The 23,777-nt window shown below is 37.5% G+C and overlaps 1 protein-coding gene across 1 annotated transcript; it reads right to left on the bottom strand.

Annotated features, from left to right (window-relative positions):
• Positions 1-588: 588 nt before the first annotated feature.
• On the bottom strand, positions 589-22,327 carry LOC139131715 (protein-glutamine gamma-glutamyltransferase K-like). Its single transcript, XM_070697908.1, has 14 exons — positions 22,022-22,327; positions 18,205-18,387; positions 17,738-17,986; positions 15,014-15,132; positions 11,281-11,388; positions 10,532-10,706; positions 9,763-9,901; positions 9,487-9,590; positions 9,016-9,149; positions 8,457-8,568; positions 7,312-7,596; positions 6,577-6,737; positions 6,097-6,239; positions 589-5,643 (listed from the first exon to the last, which is right to left on the bottom strand). Exons 1-14 carry the CDS (start codon positions 22,155-22,157, stop codon positions 5,457-5,459), a joined length of 2,235 nt encoding a protein of 744 aa, XP_070554009.1. The 5' UTR covers positions 22,158-22,327; the 3' UTR covers positions 589-5,456.
• Positions 22,328-23,777: the final 1,450 nt, after the last annotated feature.

The following is a 23,777-nucleotide window of genomic DNA, read 5'->3' as shown; positions in this document are numbered from 1 at the left end:
CTTAAACCCTGTCACATCCATCTTCTTCTATTAGGGGTGAATCCACCCTATTGAAATCAATGGGGGTGTCCAATATCTTGGAGGGTAAAATCTTTAGAGACAAAGAGCAAATGCTTGTAATCTAAAAGAAACTATTGATTTAATCTGTAACACATCTCATCCAAACTTTCTGTCATGATTTGTTGATGCATGGTCACATGGTGTAAATCATTGAGGCACTAATAGACATGCAATGAGTCAGTTTCGGTTGACAGTTTCTAAAACTGTTAACTCTTGATAAACAGTTTAGACAATACGGAACTCAAACCCGGCACATCCACAGGCTAATTAGACATTATTTGTGTTGATTTTTCCAGTTATGATCAAAACTTAATTATGAATATTGAATGTTTCAACCCTCTAGAAACTGAAAGCCTTATTTAGTTCACAATCTATGCCAAATATACAAGCAACACCATTACCCATGTTCAGTCTACGGTGAAAGTTACTACACAGTGTATATAATGATATACACTGTTGACATGGACAAAAATATTGACATGAACACTAGGCTTTGTCTCTAATGAACTGACAAGCTGACACACAAAGTTATCAGTTATATAGTTCCTATTTATTTCAAATCAGTGTGAAAGACAGAACTAGATAAAATCTGAAAATATCTGGATTTCCTGATAATTGTATTACATTGATATCAAAAAACCAACTGGTCAGATACGCTGGTTATGTCCAAGAACTTCTGATACAGATGTCTCAACTTCTTGACCCTTTAACCCCCATTTTCCAGTACATTGGTCTAACTACATGATGGTAAATCATGGGAGAGACCAAATTTGGTTATGGTAGTTGTATACAATGATGACCATTTCCTGATGTTCACCTGTGTAAAATGGTATGCAGATTAAAATGGAATTACTAGATTTGTCTCAAAATTACTGTACTTTGTTCTACAGTGCAATTAGGAGTGATAAGTTCATTAATAAATGGAATGTGTTTGGTGATATTGGCAAAGATGTATCAAGTGTTCCTAGAAAGCAACTCGTGAAATACCCATTTTTAAACTATGCCAGTCTCCTTTAAGTTTCTATTTCAATCATTCTCAGATTGTATGGTACAAATTTTTACTGTCATGTACAGTCTCTTGGTCAAAAGTGGCATCTGCAAAACGTAATACTTGTAGACAGTGGTCTCAAGAGTGTGAAGAGCATCTTCCAAAAACGATGCAATCAACTCTGTAACCCAGCCCCTGATGTTTTCCTTTCATCACTCCCTGGCCATTTTGCATCAACAAAACAACAGAAGATCAATTGGCTTCAGGATGTGTGCTCAAAAGTTGACCAGGGTGAGTGTTTGCAGTAAATTGTAACAAAATACAAATGATTGAAAGAAACCGGCAAGAGCTTATCTATAAAAACAGCAATGTCAGCTACACTGAGCAATCTGACCATCTGAGATGTTGCTTGGGATTTTTCCCAAGTGGGGAAAAGCAAAGCAGCTGATTGAAGACTGGCACTTTAAAGTGATAGGTGAAGATACAATGTACTGTCACTTAGCATTTGGAAACAGGCCATGCACAGCGTGTCCTTTTAGTGGAAACACCATAAAAATCAGCCCTACCCTGTCCTTCCATGACGAGAATGACATGTCAATGATGTATTATAATAGTCTTTGACATGACAAAACTTTTCTTGGTGCATGTTTCGTTACCTGCTCAATGTGTTAGAACTGAACACCAATTGATGACGTCTAATTGACAGTCCGTTGACGTACTAAACAGTGAAGTAATCTAGGAAACAGCTTTTATAGTGTCCTTAATAAAAAGTTTAAACTACAGGCAAAATTCTCTTGAATTTTCAAGTCGATGACTACAGACTGGTGTCAAGTTTAGCGAGGTGAGAAAAGGTTCTACTGTATTTAAAGGGCCAGTGAAATGAAAAAAGTTGGCTGGTTAAACCTTTAAGAAGTGCCAATTTCATACATTCATTTGTCTATAGACTGAAAAATATGTCACTTGAGGGCTCTCTACGCTCCCACTAAAAAGGAGGGAAGCGTAGAGAGCGCCCTCGAGCAACAGTTCGTTTAGTCTAATTTGTCTATTGCCCAGAGAGTGTGAGCAATACACAACCACAGAAAAGAACATATTGTGTCTAGGGGCTACTAGAAGCTTCCAAACATTTGTGTGCAACACTTCTTTTCTGTATGATCATTTCATGGGTCCTTTTAAATACAGTGTGGCAGTGATAATGATTATCTTTCTGGTCTTGTATATAAATACCTAACTACACCAGAAAATACAAAATTTACAATTCTATGTGTTACTGATGAAAATATAAACTTGAGTACTCTTGAATACCTAGGAAATATGGTTAATACATAGATAAATTACTGTGTACCTAAGTTGCCTGTAAAAAATTATTTCTGTTCAAAATTCTAAACACCTGCAGCAGTTTGGGGTAGCTATCTCAACTGGTAAAATTAAATGAATGATCAAATATCAAGTTGTTATCATAATGTCCTTCAGAACAGATTCTGCAGGTTCTTATCAATTGATGGTGATACCAATTACAACTCTCATATTTATATTGGAAAGAGTCAACAAGCAGTAACCAAAGTTTCAAGCAGTGTTTTAAAAATACCCCATTACATACTAGTAGTATTTGTTTTCAGAGTGACATCAGGTTTTCAGAATAATATAAAGTCCCTCTGTTGTTCAAAAAGCGATTGTCCAATTCTTGATGTAATATTCTGCGAAGGGTTTCAGTTTGTCTACTGCATGTGAGGCTGTGATGCTGGTAGAATCGTTGGTCATATTTCATAATCCACTTTCCATTAATTATGCCACTTTGCATAATTATGCTCAAGGTATTTGATTGGCTGATTGTTACGCTGCTGAATAGGGCTTTGTAAGTTGTCATTTGATGAGTTTGTCTCAATCATTTGTTGACGCGATTACCTCAACACTTGGCAGCTGGCAAAGGATCTATTGTGTATATGATATCTTGACTGTAAAGGGAGTGTAAACAGGACTTGTTTTGCTCTTCCACACACAATGATTATACAAATGTGCATTGTGCATAAACTCTAAGTAGATCAATGTGCTCACACAAAGTTAAAAGACCGAAGGGTGACTAGACTAGTATACTGCTTACAGTTAATCAAAACAAACAGAAAACAGTAATAATGTTGCCTAAAAGACTTCCTGCTTCAAAAGAATTCACTTTGTTCACTACATCAGTTTTTGTATTGACAAGGCAGCACAGCATTTTATAATTGGTTCTAATCCAGAATGAAGAGGACACATGATGTTCAGACAAAGTTTGCCAAAGAGATCACGTCATGGCAGTACAAATAAATATACCCACCTATTTGTACAACACAGGGTATGAAACATTGATGTGGTTTTTTTGTACCATACGGGGGTTTAACCAATTAGTGAACTATTTAAGTGAGATATTTCACAACCATGGCACTGTGTTCTGTGAACTAGGCTGATGTACCACCAATTCTAATAACAAAGTTGATGTGTTGGAACTCAAAAAAGTCCTCTTCACTGAAAGAATGCTACTGTTCACATATGACTTGTAATGGTATTAAGGCTGACACAGAGTAATTTCAGAAATAATGATACTGACTGAAAAGTATCTTCATTTGGATATGATCAAGATGAAGGAAGCCAAACAAATATAACTTATTACTGATGGCAGTGAAAAACTCAACACTTTCTGGAATTTATGCATATTGTGCACATAACACTAAACATCGTTAAAATACAATCTACAGTGTTCTTACTGGATACCTAGTACTTTCATCACACGATGTTTTTGATGATAAACACTAAAAGAGTATTTTTACAGCAATGTTACCATAAAAATACTTAAACCTGAGAGGGATGGTTTTGAATCTCTGCCTGATGGACATTCCAGAAAGTGCGCCCTCTGTGGTCAAATAAAGAAAAACATCTACCCAGTATTTGCCAGAGCAAAACTTTTGCGGCTCATTCTCTACAATTATTCAAATGTACTTTAATCAGAGAGAAATGACTCTCAATGTGGCTTCTGAATTAATGTGCTTTAAAGGATACACACTGACTCTTCATTGTCAGGAAAATCTATGAATTTTTACGATCATAATTGAATCGATCAAAGCTGTTCTGATCAGGTAGTCTATGTGACAGCCTAACCACAGCATGAATTGCAATGCTACTGAAGCACTTTGTGAGCTTTCCTGGTAAATTCCCCATGAGTATGAGCTTCATTTCAAATTTTATGTAGACAACAACATTAGAATAAGAGAATACTAGAAAATAGGTTGATTCAAATGATAACACAACCATGTGTTTAGATTAATTTCACTAATTTATATCACAGGAAACCATCAGGTTTAAAATAACTACTGTAAAAATCTCAATTAATTCAACCAGACCAAGTTGTTATAAGTAGAGGAACAAATATAGTGGTGATATTCTCTATGGACTTGAATTCACAGCTTACATTTGACACTTGAAAAATTCAAGGAAGAGACAAAAGAGTGTTATCTTTGCTTGAAATATATGATTACTGAAACCTTTTAAGCGAGTAAGAATTTCGGTAGAACGCCACTAAACACATTGCTGCTTTTCTGCGAGAGTGTATATCGAATTAATCGTGGTAAAAAAAATTGAAGTTAGAAAACAAACAGTGGTTGAATTATTAAGTTTGGTAGAATTGATAAAGATTTCACAGTTTGCAATGGTCACACAGGGCTGTGTACCAAATTCAATTTCTGCAACAAATCAAAAAAAGTTTTTTAAAAATGATTACTTCCTAACATTAGATAATGTCTGTCACTATTCTCTGCTTCTTGTGATACGCAGGGCCCATATGCTCAAAGTCACTACAAATGCACAGACTTTCAAGAGTTTTTTCAGCAATTCTCGAGGACTTTTTGAGGTCAAGGTATCATTTTAATGATGTACCGTTGTTTTTCCTTTCACATACATCATTTTACAATATTATGATAAGACTCATCATTTCACAATTTTTGAAAATTGTGGGTGGGTTATCAACTTCCCAGGACTAAACTTCATTTTCAAAAACTTTCCAGGACTTTTTAGGAGCGTACGAACCCTGTATATCACAAGCGCAGAGTGAAACAATAATTGACATATTTCGGTTAAAAAGATGAATTTACCAAAAATCTACATCTTACAACCCATTACGGATATTTCTCATCAAAATATCACAAAAAAACCAACAAAAATACAATCAAGTGTATATTTCAGTTTCAGTACTTTGAAACAAGAACCGTCCTTTAAATTTGAATTGTCAACCCCACTAAATTAGGAAATGAAATAACCCTGAACCCAAAGTCCCCCACCACTGAATATTATCTAAGCTCATCCTTGTTAAGTGCCCCCCCCCCTCCAACACTTTTGACAGCCCTGTAAGAATTGCATCTCATCCAAACAAGTCACGGCTACCTCACTCCTTGACGTCTTTGTCATCATCATCATCACCTTCCGCGGCTGGGTCGATGATTTCCAAGTCGATGGAGCCAGTGACACCGCTCAGCTGACTGGAATGAAAACTTGCTATCAGTGTGCTCTTTCCGACACGCTTCGGAGTCAGCTTCACCTCTAGCTCGGCATCCTTCCCAGCTGGAACATTTCTGGAAAAAGGACAGAATATAGGGAAGTTTGAAGATGTGTGATTGGCATTGGTAATGTTGAAAAGTATTTCAATTTTCTAGAATGTGCACAGTTCAATTCTTCTTGACAAACTCAAAAACTCAAAAGTTTTTACTTTCTTAAGGTGAGTGAAAATCAAAAATTTAATTTTTCCCAACTGAGTTAACACAGGGATGGCAGCCATTTTGAATTTCAAATATCGGTAAATTTAAGGTAATTTGTTTCCCCAGTACGAACAATTTGCACAGTTACTGCCCCACCATTCTTTTTTTCTCGATTTTGAGAGAGAATGGTCGAAAGTTTTCTCAAGGAAAGTTTGGGCAAAAGTCTTCAATTTTGAGGTGCATAGCACCTTCAAACCAAAGAATGTGACCTTTTTCTAAGTCTGTCATAGCATGGAGTGAGACAATGACACCCTTAGAATCAAGCCTCACCTGATGGTTTTCTTGATTTGTCCTTCGATGCCAGTACCCTCCAGTCGGAATGAACAGAATTGTAGTGTTATGGGTAGTGGGTTGGAAAACATGGCCGTGGCTTTGAACGGGTCACCTTTCCTGAGTGGTCCAGATGGCTCAATCTGAGGAAATCAAGAAAACAAAAACTTTTCTGAATGGTATTAATTTCAACTAAAATAAGTGTACACATGATTCTTGTCAATCAAAGCAACTATTATCGACTGAATAATTTTTTAATAAATGCAATATCCTTTTGCATTTTGCTGAAATTGAAAGCTCATCTGTGCTAATCCTGGTCTACTATCCAACAACACATGCCACAGAAAACAGTTTTAAATTTTAGAAGCTCTGCATACCTAACATTATTTCTGTATTTACTGAGAAAGGTGCACTGAAAGGTAGAACTGCCATACAAATGCTCTGATAAATTAGCCTGAAGCAGAAATGCTTTAGACTTACGGTAATTGTGAGTTCCGGTTTGCGGAATCTGAAATCGTAATGACCGACAAAAGTTTGTCCAGTGCCTTTGACTCCACACATGACGAAGAACTTCAAGGCTGCGTGTTCGGTCAGTTTGTCCTTGTAGTCCGTGACAGAGACAACAACTTTGTGGCTTGTACCTGGTGAAATATTAAATTACAAACAACCTCAGTTACCTTGTGATGCATACAGAGTTTTTTGATCAATTGTATCAGGATGAGACATGCATGCAGTCTCTTACTCTTTTTAACGAAAAAAAATTTAACAATGGTCTTCTAAAGTGAACATGGTAAAGTAAATTACTGTATCTTAAGGTAGTATGCACCTCAAAAATGAAAGACTTAAACTTTTGCTCAAACTTTCCTTGATGAAACTTTCAGCCATTCTCTTACTAGACCCAGAATAAAAATCGGGGATCACTGTGCAAATTTTGGTACTAGACAAACAAATAACCCAAGATTTACCAATATTTAAAATTCAAAATGGCCACCATTCCTTTGTTAACCCTATAGAAAATAAATAAAATTTTGGATTTACAAAAAAGTAAGCCAATGAAAAGTTTTCTAACACCAAGAGCTTTAAAATAAACCCCCACAAGTGGTATATCAGAAAAGAATTGTGAAAGTTTGAGAGTCTGAATAATCTGTCCCCTAGGTACGTTTTTAAGGTATATCTACCTTAATAAAAATAAACTAATAATAATCAGTTACTTACTTTCTCCTGGTCCAACCTTCACATTTTCTTTCTTAACCAGCACCTGGTGAACTTTAACCCCAGTGTAGCGCACAGAGTTACAGGTCAGACTGACGAAAATCTCACGGGCGTCAGTCATGTGGTCGTTGGTGATTTTGACTTCAACTTCCACATCTTTGCCGACCATAACTTCGTCACTGACGTCAACTTCAAACTGGACATCCTTCTTGATGTCTTTGTAGACCTTCTTGGCCGACTTGACATGCTTACTGGCAGTAATGACTGCAATTCTCTCCCTCTCAGATCCTGTCAAGTTAAATAAAGTTGATTAGCAACCATACTTGGACACATCAGACTTCTTATGTGACATTGTTTACCCCTTTCGTCACCATGGTTTCTACCAATCCCATTGTTTTCTATGGTAAAGTTGGACCTCTAGAGAGCGAAATGGGATTACTAGTAAAGGGTTGATGCCGTGTTGCCAGCGTGTTTCAGATGAGGCTTGGAAAATTAAAACACAGTAGTCTGAGTTACTCTTGAACTACGCAAGCTCTCCTCATTTCTCGGTGTACAGACCTAACACTGCAATTTAAAGATTTTTAGCCAAACCTGTCACCCAAAACTCACTTCACACAGATCCAGCTTTTGAACTGAACAACAAAGGGTCCTATCAAACTCTTGCAGTGAAAGAGTCAAGTGTAGCTACCTGGTTGTTGTTGACAGCTGCTAATCATATCATGCTACATATAATCATTTCTGTAACCTCTCATGTCAAATCGACTCAAATCATTTATATTCTTCTCCGAGGAACACTGGTATTTATGTATATATATATATATTGGTACAACATTTTGTTATCTGTGGTAGAGTTTGACCTCCATACAGGAGAAACGGTTAAAAGGTCAAGCACAAATAACCATACTTATGACACATAAGTGTCAAATGGGACATGGCCATGAGAACTGTAATTGAAAGAATTGCTGTGATGCCTGGCACAAAACTGGGTGGCAGACATGTGGAGTAGAGCGGATGGAAACAAACGTAGGTTTTGACGCAATACTGCTTTTTCCTGGCCTGGGCACATCACAGGTGACAGGAAAAACAGTTAATACCACTCCTGATGCAGTGCACTGTGTAAAAACTATATTTCCTTCCCACTGACATACCTTCGGCAAATTTGTAATCATCAGTGATATCATCTCGTTCCCACATTGCTAATTTCTTGGTGCTGATGCGCTTACCAACTGAAGATGGATCTACATCTGCAGGTACTTGTTGCTATGGATGTAAAAAGGAACATGACACAATGTGAAAATAGTGCTCAGCGCTCACAAAGCAAGGGTCTTTCTGATCATGAGATGAATGAAAATGACAAAAGGCTGTAAATGACCTCAGTGCACTTCTCTGAAGATTTCAGAGACTGGCAGAGAAACAAGTGCAAGTTTTACCAAAGCTGACAACAAGTATCAAGTGATGTACGAAAAAACACAAATCATGACAGTCGTTTAACTGTCCTTTATTGTCCTTATTCAAATCTTAATTACTGCCATAGTTTTACTATAGAAAAACATGATGATTATGATCAGTTTATTAAGGCAGAAAATATTGAATGCCAATCGCAAGCTGTGTTATGTATTGAACCCATCAGTGCCTGCTGTATATTATCCTTCCACACCTTTCCCTTCCATTCCCCTCCTTATCACCGTTCATCAATGAATTGCTCACCTTTGAGTCTTTCTTCATGATCCAATCAACACGCTCTGCATTGACCTCAGCAAACACAAACTTGGTGTCATAGCCCAGATGGACATCACCACGTTTGATGGCAGTAAGCGGGGATGGGCCAGTGCGGAAAATACCTGAATAAAAGGAAATTAAAAGTGAAATTCTTTTTCCAATGGTTATGTATCTAATATTCATTGGGCGTAAGGGCTAAAGGATTGGTAACCTTCAGGCAGATTAAGTTGTTCATTAATACGAGATATATTTTATGAAAGGCATCACAGCACAGCGATTGTTGCCAAGAAAAAGATGAAAGTTGAGAAATTTACAAAGGAAATATTTCTGACGCATGACAAGATATTACTGAAATATACAATGAGTGAAGTGGCTCGGGAGATTTAACATAATGTACTCAAGTTGCAAATGCTTTCTTATTGGGAAGTACCGGTACCATTTTATGAAACTGATGCTGACCTTCACTTGTTTCCTGTGGTGTTGCATCCACTGCCTGCCAGCCTCCATATCCTTCCGGAAGGTCCGGTCTTGCCATCCAACAGTCATTCCATACATGGAAATTCCTGCAGCAAAAAAAAAATTTGCATTTAAAACTCCACATTTTTAATGATAATGTTTTTTCAGGAAAAATCAAAAACAAAGCAAATGAACAAAGTATTCACACAAATTCTGCACCAAACAGGCTTTTACAATGTTTACGAAGTAGTGTGAAAGACAAAAATCATGACTAGTTACCACACACTGTCTTCATTCAGGTCTTCAATAGGATCACCTTCCTCATTGTAGTGATAATCCAGTGTGAGGTTACCGTCAGTGTCATGAGCAGACTCAAAGTTAGTCAGAGTACGGCATGGAATACCAAGAGCTCTCATGGCTGTAAAACAAACAGTGGGAAAAAATTAGTAAAAAGACACACAACACAGAGTAAGTGAACTCATAAGTTGTTGTAAAAATATAATGAACCATCCGGTGTTAAAATTATTTGTAGTTTCACAAAATTTTTATTTTGCCAAGAACAGGCAAGTCAGATTTTCCAAATGTCATTACTCTTATACCATAAAAGGAATATAATGATTGCATTTGTCATTATACATCTCATAGTTTGGCCTCAAGGGGGCAGGCTCTTTATCAGCTTTCTCTCTGAACAGATTGACTGACTGTGCACAACTTTCAGTGGAGAACAAAGGACTAAATCGACTAAACAGTACAATCGAGCAATAATGCGATAACCAGGGATTGAGGACTGCACCTTCAACTACAACTGGTTATGAATATCGCAATGTACACTGAAAATGTACATGATGACTTGCACACTGATTATGTACAATCTTTGAAAAGAGACATAGATCTAATTGTATTGCACTACTGCACTACTTTCCTGATAATGGATGCAGACGAATGGATCAAAAAACCCTACCAATCCTCTGAAATGGAAGGACCCTACTTTGTAATATGAGGGCAGAGGGCCTATTCCATTCCGTGTTGGGGTTGAACAATCCCTTACCAGTGGTGAAAATTCCTGCAAAAACCCAGCACTGGCCATAGCAGACTGGTTTGCCAGTTTTCATGTACTCTTCAAAGATTGCAACACTGCCTGTCCACTCGGTGGGTTCCACACCATCGCTGTAATCTCCGGACCAGTTTCCAACCAACACACCATCATCGTCTTCACTATTCAACTAAAAAAAGAACATGTATTGCACTTATACTCAATGCAAAATTAAACTTTTATACAATGTTTGGCAAAATATCTTGGCAAGCGGGGTACACATTGCGCACAGTTGGCCAGTATTTCAGCATGTTTCAAGAAGTCTAACAACTTAAACAACTTTCATCTCAAACACAATTCGTGAAAAAAAGCACGGCTCAAAAATAATCATTAACTTTGTCACTTTAAATTTGACACACAGAATTCTTCAAGGCAGCACTTAATGTGTTACCTGTATCAAAATTGTGGATGATCACAGGTAGACATGGTACACTTTTCCCACTAGGATGAATCTGTAATAGCCCCTCTATGGCTATGCAGTACAGCCCTCTTCTTTCTGCCCTGTGAGCAGGTACAGCCAGCTATCTTTTGTAACACAATGTGCTAGGCCTCTCTCATGCCAGACCACAGAGTTTTCTGTCACTGTGTACAGTGGGGTTTGGTTGTACGGGTGGTAAGAGTGTCTTACTGTTTCCTCTATCATGACCTACATACTTAACACACTGAACTCTAGAGGGCGGTATTATACATAGTTACGTACTTACCATTGCTGACAAAGCTCTGACAACGTGGATTGGACTACCAAGATTGCGTTTGGCCATACCAGACTCATCAAGGAGTTGGAAAACACACTTTAAGACCACTTCTTCAAACTAAAAAGAGAAAGAAAGATTGTTAAGTGTCTGACTAAACTTGTGTTGCGTAGATCATTCTCTTTATACACTGAGGACATTGCGCGATCTGGGGAACTATCTCACGGTGCATTATAACGAAGTAACAAATTCATTTCACTTCATTTGGAAATGCTGGCAAGAGTAAAATGATTTTAAAATATGACTAAATAAAACGTCAGATTTTTCTCAGTTGAATATGCTAATTTGCCAGTCATCACCACTTGAAATTTAATGGAGTTATATGATAAATATTCAACTGCAAAAAGCATCATATGTACATGAATTCTTTCAATTTCTAGCAGTAATATGCTACATCTGTTAATTATGCCTTACCGAAATTTTAGGCCTCCCGCAAACTGTTACTGCAAATTTGCCGCAAGCTTTGCAGTAAATTTGCAGCAAACTATTTGCCGCAAATATGCGGGTGGTTCCTTTTTCAGATGCAAATTAGGTTTCTTGTGAACTTGCTGCAAATATGCAGCAAAGTCCCTGCCGCAACATTGCTGCAAACTCTTTGCAGCAAATTTGCGGCACAATCTTTGCAGCAAATTAAATTGAATGTTACTGAAAATTTGCTGCAAATTACTCATACAAAATTTCCTTCAAAAGTTGGTATAATTCTACAACAGTCAGCTCTGGAATAAACTTTTACCAATTTCAGTTATAGTAAGAAAAATAAATACATTATAATAGACAAGAGATACTGAAAACCAAAGAAGTAACACAATTAAGTGACAGCAAAATTTCTTGTGTTGTACCTATTATACCACAAGTTTCAAAATTTTTATCTTCTCCAAAACTATAAGTTCATTTCAGATATATGTACACAGAAGTTGTAGAATCACTTGTGTAGACATGGCCAATGTCAGTGACATGGTTGAGCATTAAAATCTGACAAATCAGCAGACTGTGGACAGCACAACATGTCTTTTATCCAACTAAGCTCTGAAATACCAGTTTCATGTGAAACAATGGTCAGCGCAAATAAAGTTATTATTAATAAAAAAACGACAGAGAAAAAAAGGTTAAATTCAATTGTGGTACAATTTATTTTATATGCCATGTTCATTTCATGCCACATAAGTGTCATGATCATGCCAAGATTTCTTTTGACTTGAGAAGTTTCATGTAACATTTACATTACTGTCAAAGGCTGCGATTTGGCTTTCTGTTCCCTGAATTTCTTGTCCCCTTTACTGTACCAGCAATGGATTCTGAAAATATAAATCGTTCAGGGAAGAGTGTAAGTCTTTACCGTCTTGACCAAACATTGTAAATTTCATGAAAGAAATCGATAATTATTTGAAAATGCCGGACACAATCAAGTTGAAAAATTGAGAAGAAAATGCATACCGGTAAGTATTAATGGTCGAAATTAAATTAATAATGATTAAAATGTCCGACAGCGGACAACTCGCCGTATGTTGTTTACATACACGACGGTGACAATCTGCAAAAATCTCAGCACTTACTGTAAGTAATTAACTGTTGTGAAACGAAAGTGAATTCTAGTATGAATCAGTACTCAACGAAACTTTATCTTTAGGTAAACATTGCAATACAACGATTACAGAACATTAATAGCGATGTACAGACGAACGGTACATTGACTTACATTTGTAACGGCTCGCAGACGCTGGACGATTCCCGGATGCAGGTCTCTCTGTGCTGTGTGTAAATACCGTACTCAGAAAATATAGTCGGCACCTTTACTGCTGCTCGCGTTCACAATTTAGAACTCCGCCTGTCCCTGGTACTGTATACACGTTTTTGCAACTATGTGATATCATTTGGCTGGCGATTCCATAGAAAGATCACAAATTGTCCACTAGATAACTACCTGATCACAAGTACGCAGCCGACACTGGCCGATGGTACTAAAATCTAACTTCGCGCCGATCAAGCCTCATGACGATTACGGAAGTGCGATCTACAAATCATTACGCGATTGATAATGTAGTCCCGTTTTTAAACGCTGGATTTGACTCTACATCTGCGCCAATCCGTTATATATCATACTTAGTATAGCATTTAATTTATTAGTTTAATGAAACTGGTTATTTTATCATAGAAAGACTAAAAAGAGAGTAAAAATTCTTCAGTACGACGAATCAATATCAATGCGCGAACTGACCTTGATGAACCGTGACCGGAGAGCGTAAACATGTCGGCTGCTCGCAGCTGAAACACAGGACGTGTTTGACGTTGGTGAAGTAGCGCATTGAGTTTTAGTACAGCGACTCGGGATGGAGTGTAATCCTAAACCTCAAATTTGTGCTCGGAAATATAACTCTAACGCTGAAAACATAAGCTTAGACAAAAGCCTTTTACCTCGACCCATGTTATCAGAAGGCGAGATTTTGTTAGCGGCATAGATGGGACACAGAGTGTAAGCTGCACTGCATTGTACGTACCGTATACCGTATATATTGATGGGATATAGCTTGGAGAACAGCCACTACTCTGCTTGGAGGTAGTAGCGGAAACATTAGGTACAGATTTGCAGTAACAAAAGTCTACGACGTGTCCTTATTATAGACCATCATCAGACGCGCATTTCGTTCGAAACTGTTTGCATTTTGGTATCATTCGCAGAAAATACAGGGTGCAAGACAGACAAGTCCCTGTTTTTAAAAATTTGCTTCCCTAAAAATTCAGTTTTCGATCCAACCATAATTTACCCAACCGGATTGTCAAAGGGTACTTTTATTACATTGTGTCACTACAGTATATGCACTCTTATATCTATGCAATGCTTTCACCAGCTTAACTGAAGCTGTCCATTATCTAGCATTACCAGTTATTATAATTTAAAAAGTGGATTGTCTGTCATGAAATAAATGAACATAAAATGTAAATGAAAGATCAATTTTGTGTTGCTGACATATGACTGGTCACGAAGTGCAACAGTACTCAGTGTGTAGCGTGTACTCCCTGGTAATGAATAGGGCCTAGTGGGTAATATGTCAATCATGTGTGCTGCATATTTGCAGCAATAACCTGGTTTGCCGCAAATTTGCAGCAAACTGACTTAAGGGTTTGCAGGAGGGTCACAGCTAGCTGCAAACTTCTGCAACTCCTTCCTGCAAGCTATATGCTTGCTGCATATTTGCAGCAAACTTACGGCAAATTTGCAGTAGAAATAATTTTCGGTAAGGGATGTTTTCATTGGCGTGATAACAGCTACTGCGAGTTACATTACCCATGCATGTCTTCAATCTCAGTTGCTATAACGTAGATAATCCGATGAAAAGACAAGATCCATATGATCACATTACAGTATGACATTATGAATGATCAAACACTGGATATTTATGATTCATAATCTACCAGCAACTTTCGTTTGGTACGAGGCAGCTATACAAAGCTGACCCTACTTCAAACATGTGTGTGAAAACAAAACCACAGGAGAGGGGGTTCTCCTGAGTCGAAGAATTTATTGCAAACTGGAAATTTTTGCAGCTCACCCTCTAAATTCATTGACCTTTGACCTACCTGACCCTGATACCAGTGACTCCAAACAACGGTATGAGCCGTCGGGGAATCTTTTGCAAACTGGAAATTTTTGCAGCTCACCCTCTAAATTCATTGACCTTTGACCTACCTGACCCTGATACCAGTGACTCCATCCAATGGTGCGGGCCGTTCCAAAGTAGTAAAGATTGGTTTCACTCATCACATACTCTCTTCTCTTGACATCATCTTCCATGTATACGTCATCGGCTGTATCAATATAAGACAGTGAGTGAATTACACTCTATGCCCTAGTGTTCTACTTTGCATGAATTGATGTAGCGTTAATTCCGAGACAGGCATGTCTGATTGGCTGATATGTACACTTTTTGTTCATGTACAATGCAGTTCTTCAATGACACCTGGTTTGAAGAAGGTCACTCACAAATTAAAGGTTTTATTGTAATTACACAAAAATATGCACAGTGTTGTGACGCTTACATGTAATCCTTGCTAATGTAACAAGTTTGTGCTACACTTATTAGATGTATAGGACTCATAACCTTCAAGAAAAGTGCCTACGACTGTATGGCCTGTTAAACAACAGCAAATTTGTTCCCTGTCATCATCCTACGATGATTATATTTGTTAAATTTCTGTCCATAACCACTGAAATGTATTATCACATTGCCACGGCACAATATGATCAAAGAACAAAAAATAGCGCCAATGGCACTTGATCACAACTGGCACATTGTGAAACTACTCTATCTCTGGGTACACCTGTACATGAAATACTGAATGGGTAGGTGCTGCGGGTTTGGAGTTTGTCAGTAAATGCACACAGAAAACAAAGTCCCGAAGTAGCGAATTCCAGCCATTTTCAAACCACACTGTTTGTCAGTGGGGTAAGCAATATTCGCAAAAATCACATTTCCAGGCTAATAGACTATGTTTTACGAAATCACACGTCCTTATTACAAAATAAAAAAGATCTTGTCTTTAATCAATGCGCCAGTAAACAGGTCCAGCAGTTAGTTATGTCATCAAGTCTGTAATGTTAAGGGTCATAACAAATGTGAGAAATCTAAAACATTAAATATGTTGTTTTTTATCAATTTTATTACCAAAAGCGCATGAAAATCTCTGATACTTTGAATCAGCCATCCTGCATATTTGTAACATTCATCAAAACCTCATTTCTGTTCCACAACTCATTAAATAGTCCACAATGCAGGATTGGTGTACATTCCAAAACTACATATATGAAAGACCCCTAAAATCAATTAGTTAAAGGGGGTTTAGAAATTTCCCAAAACTATCTAACCGCTGCTCTGTTGGCTCCATTTTTCGGAATCGGAACCTTGGAATTAGTCTGAATATCTCTACCAAATATCAATGCAGTCTGTTCAGCAGTAATGACCTATGGTCATTATGTTAAAAATACCGCCAATGGCGCTTGGACATAATGACCGCCTAGTATTATCGGCATTTATCAACAACCACACTCACTGTGAATTAGACAGACCACGAAGTCAATGAGCAACATATAGCTGACAGACTATTTTTCACATTGCGATTTTAAGCTCATTTTCATGAGAAAAGAGACATGTATATGTATATGGAGAAAAAGCAGAAGACATATTTGTAAATTGTTTGTTAAGTGATAATCATATATGCATCTATTGAAATTTTGTGGTTATAAGGTATAACAGTAGTGTAAGAATAATGAGGTATAAGTTAGTAAAGCTAAGTTGACAGTAATTAAGATTACAAAATTATACACTAAGCTGGGGAAATCTGATTGAAATAAATGTTGAAAAGTAGCAAAGTCATGGTCATCTTTTGTCTAATACCTTGTGTAAGTTCATGAACTTTACATAAATCTTGCTATAGATTTGTTGCTAATGGGCAATAACTGTGTTTCAGATCATTTGAGAGCAATCTATCCATGACAAGTTTAAATTGTAATATACTTCTATTTAAAGGAGAGAAACTTCTCAAATAATTTTTTTCCCTGTAATTTGCTGTGAGAACACATGGACAGATACTCAGGACTCTATGCTGGTGCTACCTTGATAACTAACCTACAACTTGTAACGTCATTGTCTAACCTGTTCACCCCAATTTCCTGTAGACAGGTCCACACTCTCCTTGATAACAATGGGTTTGGGCCATACCATTGTAGTGAAAGACTGTAACATGTGAGGTTGTGGATACTTAATCTCTGGAATGTCAAAGTCTGCATATTGACTCAAGGATGTTTACTTAACAAATGCCTAGGGTCATCTCAAAAGTGAGAATCTAAACTATGAAATATGTTTTTTTTAATGCTTTTGATGCCCAAAAGACCATAGAAATCTCTTATACTTCGAATCAGCCATCCTGCATATTCTAACATTCATCAAAACCTCATTTCTGTTCAACAACTCATAAAACAGTCCACAATGCAGGATTGGTGTACATTCCAAAACTACATATATGAAAGACCCCTAAAATCAATTAGATAAAAAGGGGGGTTAGAAATTTCCCAAAACTATCTAACCGGCGCTCCGTTTGGCTCCATTTTTCGGAATTGGAACCTTGGAACCAGTCTATGTATCGGTATCAAATATCAACGCAGTCCGTTCAGCAGTTTTTGACTTTTTGTCGTTTACGGAAATGGACGACATCAAACACCGGTTGAAACCACCTCTATATCACAACTTCCAGTTGTGATAAAAAACAAAACAAAAATAAATTGCAAATACACCACAAACATTGTGAAATGGAATCTTTATGACTTTCAAATATTTATCAAATATACAGTTTCGGTGTAAGTTGGTACATAATAACATGTCTGCAAGTTTATCTGTGCAATGAGAAAGCATCGTACCTTTACACCAAGGGTTGAATATCATACAGAATTCATCCGGACACTCAAAGCGGAATTCATCCTCGCCTTTGGTGTATGTTTCCACGTACAGTTTGTACTTGGCAACCAGACAGTCAGCAGCTGTGTACATGACACATTCCACTTTGTTACCATCAGACTTGATCACATGGATGCCCCAGTCATCCTCCTGGGTACTGTTGACTTGTGGAATAGGTACCCTTGTGCCATAGTTAATGCCAGAGTAATTTTCTAGATGGAGAAGTGGGTAGGAAAGGTATTTTTATAATGGCACTTTTTTGACACAGTTGCTGACAAAATACACTGTAAAAAACAAAATTGTATTTTTTACTTATAATCACTACAAAATAACAGATTTTCATGAATTTTCTTTCAAAAATAACACTTTTGTAAAAGGTCTAATTAACATGTACACTCTGTGTACAATGGCTGGCAACATGAGTACTCACCAACTCGCAGTTCAAGTTCAATCGCATGGTCATCAGCATTGTACTCTTGATTGAGGTATATGGTCAAATTTATTGGTTGTCCTCGTCTGACGACAAGCTCTTCCAGTTCATACTCATCAGTGTGATGCTCTTTGCTGTTCTGCAATTTCTGCAAATCAACACCAGTCACCTTCAGTTGCTTTTCTGAAGAAAAATAATACATCAGTTACAGGTGTTAAAGTAATATTTGTATTTCAGCTTGTTCTATAGCTACTGATTCTGAAAATAGAAAAAAAGTTTTTCAGGTATGTAATTTTACTTAGAAAAGTAAATTTGAAGATAAAGGCAGAAAAAGATCCCTTAAAGATACTGTACTGTTTTTTGTGGGGTTTGTGTTGAAATGGCTAAGAAAATGTCTTTGTAACTGTTGCCTAGATATATCTTTCCATACTATCTCGTAGATGTGTTTGAGCTTTTCACAATTACCAAATACTATTTAAATGACATGCAACATAAACCAGATGATATACAAATGTTTGTTTGTGCCTTTCTGTAATCATCTCTTTTTTCAATTTTGTTTGTGCCTTAGTGCAATTATCAAAGTTTTTTCCCCCCATGGTGCAATCAAATAAGTGGCAATTAATAGCTGCCAGTATTTAAAGGACATGCAATGCATGATAACAATAGGGTTGATAAACAATGCCCAGCCATTATTCACTCTGATTGGTCAGTTTACAAAACATTGTTTTTGTTCACTGTGGCTTGTTGGTCACATGACAGAAATCTCAAGGGATGGACCATCTGATATCAAGGGGTGAGGGGTAGTGTCAGGGAACAGGATTCTGGCTAAGTTGGGCAGGAGGTTGTTTTTTAGTAAGAGTACTAATCAGCATCCTCAAAGATGTTGTACTACCTGTCTGAGCCAGGAAACCTTAAAATTTCTGTTGCAAACTTCAAAACCCTGACAATTTTTTTAAAAATACCCTATTTTTTCTTCTTTACTATTTTTCTTTCTGCAAAATGTGACTACATATTTTTTCAGAGGAGTCAAAATTGCATTTAAAATAATTGTCTTCAACCTTGTGATGTATCTACAATTTACCAAAATATGAAATGAACGTCGATTCTCTACCCTACAACTAAATCAACATTGTAAATCTGGATCAAAGGCTTATCCTACACTGCATTTTAGTAAGTTTTTTTCCCATAAAACATGTTTGCACTCCTTGAAAAGAATGCAGGGTTTCACAAACCATAGCTTTGGAGTTATTTGAAGTTTACTTCTCTCAGGGACTATGTACTCGGCCTCACAACCAAGAGGGATGGATGGTATATGTCTGTGACACAGTAAAATCTCACAGGATCCACACTCCATGGAACATTGTCAGCCAGTTAAACTGCAAAGTAGTTTCAGCCACATGCTTTAAAATTATAGTTTTGTGGTTGCTCTGAGGAAACACCCTCTCTCTGAGTGTGATATCACCTGATACCAACTTTGTAAAGCATGGTAAAAAGCCAGCAGACGAAACCCGCCCAAAAACTGCTAGAAAATTCCACTTCATTGTCACCAGAATTTGGGTCACACACTTGAAAAGGCATGAATAAAAAAAAATCATGCTGGGGCTATAAATCTAAAAAATTTTCTTCCACATATGCATTCAGCCATGTCACCATAAGCATACTTACTTTGCAGATACAGCTTGTTGAAACGACTGAAATACTTGACTTTTGGGTCACCTGAATGCACCTAATAACACCTGTCATTTTGTTCAAAAGTGAAACGTAATGTTTACACAGTACACAGCCATACAAGCGCTCTTGATCAAAGTTGAAAGGTTAGATCACAGTCCCTGTGATGGAAGTACTATGGTTAGGCAGACTAATATTTAAGTGATGACCTCTCATTGCTACCTGCACACATGAGCACACATAAACGGCTATATGCAAAGCCAGGCATGCTTAGTCAGTAAATTGCATGACAGTAGGGCTTCACCTGAAGGTGACCTTGAAGTTGATGTTTGTTTTGATGGGGCTTGTAATTATTTTTGTTTAGGAATACATCAATAGATCTCTTGGAAGCTGGTTGGTCAAAAAATGTCCCCATACCTTTTTTACAGTGGGATAAACGATAGTTTGATTTGCATACTAGCACTTATTATACGCTTTGCATATATGAATATATTAACTAGACGAGCATGTCTTTTTTGTGGAGTGCCCAGCACATGCATGTGTGTTCTCCTAATTCTCTGTACTTTTGGTGAATCCCCTCCATATAAACATGCAGGTTTGCAAAAACAGTATGGCATAGTTTGGCTGAACATGTTTGGAGAAATATTTGCTCACACTGATTTTTTTTCGTTTTTGATCAACTATCCTAAAAAAATTGTTGGTCCTGGGCTAATAGACCAGAGTTTTCTCTACAGTATATGCATGGTCCAATACAGGTAAATACTTCAAGAAATACAAAATGAACAGGCTAATTTTCGCATAAGGCCAAGAAAAATAAAAAGTTTGTTCCTCATCCTTGAGTGTGTCAATTTAGGCCTGCTGAGTCAACCTTTTTTCTGCTCATGAGGAAATAAAATTTAAAACACTAAAGCAAAAATACGCAACCATAGTGCATAACACAGTGCTGTATAAAACAGAACTGTAAAGAAAATAACTGACAGTGACACTATCATGCCATTCAGAACTTAACACATATCGTACTATTACATTAAGGCTGTCAAAACTGCATTGCTGCACTTAAATTCAAACCACAGAAATGTTGCTACAGAGTGTATACAAAAATACTAATGCAACACTGCTGTGCATTTATCTCTGCGTGTGCAATCTTGTTGGTTGAAAAATAAAAAAAATTGAGAGGAAAAAAAGAACCGCGTCACCGCATCATTTTTGCAATATGTCTAGGATGAGAAACAAACTTTTTATTTTTCTGGGCCTAACTCTATTTTTTTCAACGATACCAGAATTGCACTAAGTTTGTGAGCAATTTTATTGCTATAAATGATTCCAATCGACCGAATATAGATGCCATCTACATTTTCTCCGGATTCAACACTGCAGTGCTACATTCTTCGAATGTGAAAGTGACCAATGCTTTGATCCCTCACAAACACAGATGTATAGGGCCACTATGTAAATGTTAACGGACACCCAACTATCAATTCACAAGTTCAATTGTGTCAAAACTGCAAATTCTGAACAGGTTTATTGTCATTCATGGAGATGCGGGTTGACACACCGTGCACATGTGCTGCACTCTACCTCAGTGCACATTCATTCTTGTAAACCGCGACGCTCTTTAGACTCCACGGGAACAGCTATTTTGTGTAGGATCGTGAAGCAGAAAAAAGGTCTGGCTCCAGAGAATGTTGCATACTGCACAAACACATTGCAAATTGCTGCAGTATGCATACTGTCATCGCCACAAAGGGGTTTCTGGTCGTGTAGGAAATTTATAATATCACGTCTTATCTTTGCCGCTGACAATATCGACAGAGGATAACGGTAAAGTGGCTTTCAGTTTCGGATATATATGACATATACGATAAGACATACTGTTAGTGTAAACAACGCTACGCTGTGTTGATAAAGATAGAACGCGTTGATGGAGCTTTGTTTTCACGATGCGGTGGCCTTCCCTGAGCTGAGGTCTAAGAAAGGACGCGTTGGACCATGGCTTTGGAGATCTACACCCGGCGTCGATTTTTAAATGATACGTCCCCCCCCCCCCCCCCCCCCTGCTTGCACGTACGTACGTATAAATTTGCATCCCATAATCACCGATAATCATCAAGCATGGGGAAAACGAAGCCACGCGTAATTTTTGACTGACCTGTTTCAGGAGGTGGGGGAAAGTTGAACTCTTCCGTTGAAACCACACGGCGTCCTGGGGTAGACGTCTCGTACGAGTACGGTTTTCGCCTGTGCCTATCTTCGGATGCGGTTCGAACCCTTCTTGGTCTCGGCATTATTGAGCAATATGCTGTCTCTCACGTCCAAAAGGATACTGAAATCACTGACAAACTAGGAAAGCTAACTTTATACGGCTGCAGACCAGAGAGAAGCCTACTCACTGCCTCTAGTTCGCGCGTCTGGTAGTAAACCCACGCTTCTTTCCCGGTTTACAAATTAGATTGACATAATGGCGTCACTAATCCTGTTTGTTATGCAAATAAAATGTTAAATACCCATCAGGTATCTTTACAAGGCACACTCGCTCTTTTTTTTGAGTTTTATCCGTGAAATTTGTGTGATATGGAAAAGAAGTTTATGTCGTTTGACTTTTGAAACATGCTTAAAATACTGGTCAACTGTACACAACCCAATCTCTGCTTACAGCTAGACAAGATTGAACAAAGATACAAAAAATCAAGTTCATAGCAGCATTTCTCAATCCCTGGTTTTCGGATTAGTTCTTGTTGACATTTATTACTTATATGGCATTAGCCCTTTGTCTTCAATTGAATACCTGTCCTTTACATGTAAAATATTCAAGTGTACAACCAGGTAGTACAACTCGCATTGCCTTATGCGTGGATGCATGGCTCAACATACTGTTAGGGACTGGACAAAAATTACGGGGGGGGGGTTGCATTTTCTACACGAGCATTTTTGAAGAGTCAAAAAATTTCATGTATACCTTTGGGAGGCCTAGTAACCACTTTCGGGCAACCATAACAAGGAAAGATGTGGCTGATATGGTGCTTCACCCAAAAATATAAAATCATAACAATGTTCTCCTGCGGAACCGGCTATATCTGTGCATATATATGTATATGTTGTTGACTATTGACTTTTAGACTGCAATAAATTTCTTGAAAAACAGCAGTAGTGCTCTCTGTACAATTACAAGCCAAACAATAAATGAAGGTAAACATTACAGGGCCAGTAACAATGATTTTTATTTTTTAATTTCAACCAGAATTTCTTGTTCTACTCCACAAAGAATGTTGATATGCACAGTATACAGTTTGTCATCTCAGTCTGTACATGTGTAAACTGCGTTCTTATTGTTGACAAGAGAATTCTGGTCCGGAGAAGAATTCAAATGTAAAAAATAACAGTTCATTTTATATGTATAGATGCTATGTTGGTAAGGTTTATAGTCAGTGTTTCAACATTCTAACATTCTTTTTGGGTAGTTAGCATTACTGGCCCTTTAAATAGTCAATTGTACTTCATGTAGTTGATAGAATTATTTGTCGTGAAATTTGATCTTTTTTCATCAAATTTCTTGAAGCATTGCAAAAAGTGATTAATTTTTAAAGGTGAAAAGTATTCTTTGAAAAGTTCAATGGTAAATGAGAACTTATCTCAAGTAAGATCATGTTGATATTGACCGCGACATGCAGGGACTGAACAAAAATTACAGGGGGGAAGGCTGGTATTTTTGAATTGACTGCTGTGCACAAAATTTTCCCTCAAAAAGTGTTTGCAAAAAACTAGTGACCCTCTCCAATTTTCATGCATTAAAAACAGCAACCCCCCCCCCCTCCTTATATAAAATCTGTTAAATACAGCAGCTAAAATTGTTTTCACTGTCGGTCCAACAAAATCTGACCATATGCATCCAGTCCTCCAGCACCCTA

Source organism: Ptychodera flava, chromosome 4 (genome assembly GCF_041260155.1).
Source record: "Ptychodera flava strain L36383 chromosome 4, AS_Pfla_20210202, whole genome shotgun sequence".
Classification (NCBI taxonomy): domain Eukaryota; kingdom Metazoa; phylum Hemichordata; class Enteropneusta; family Ptychoderidae; genus Ptychodera; species Ptychodera flava.
Note: the sequence above shows the minus strand (reverse complement) of the source record. Positions and strands in the feature narration are given on the sequence as shown.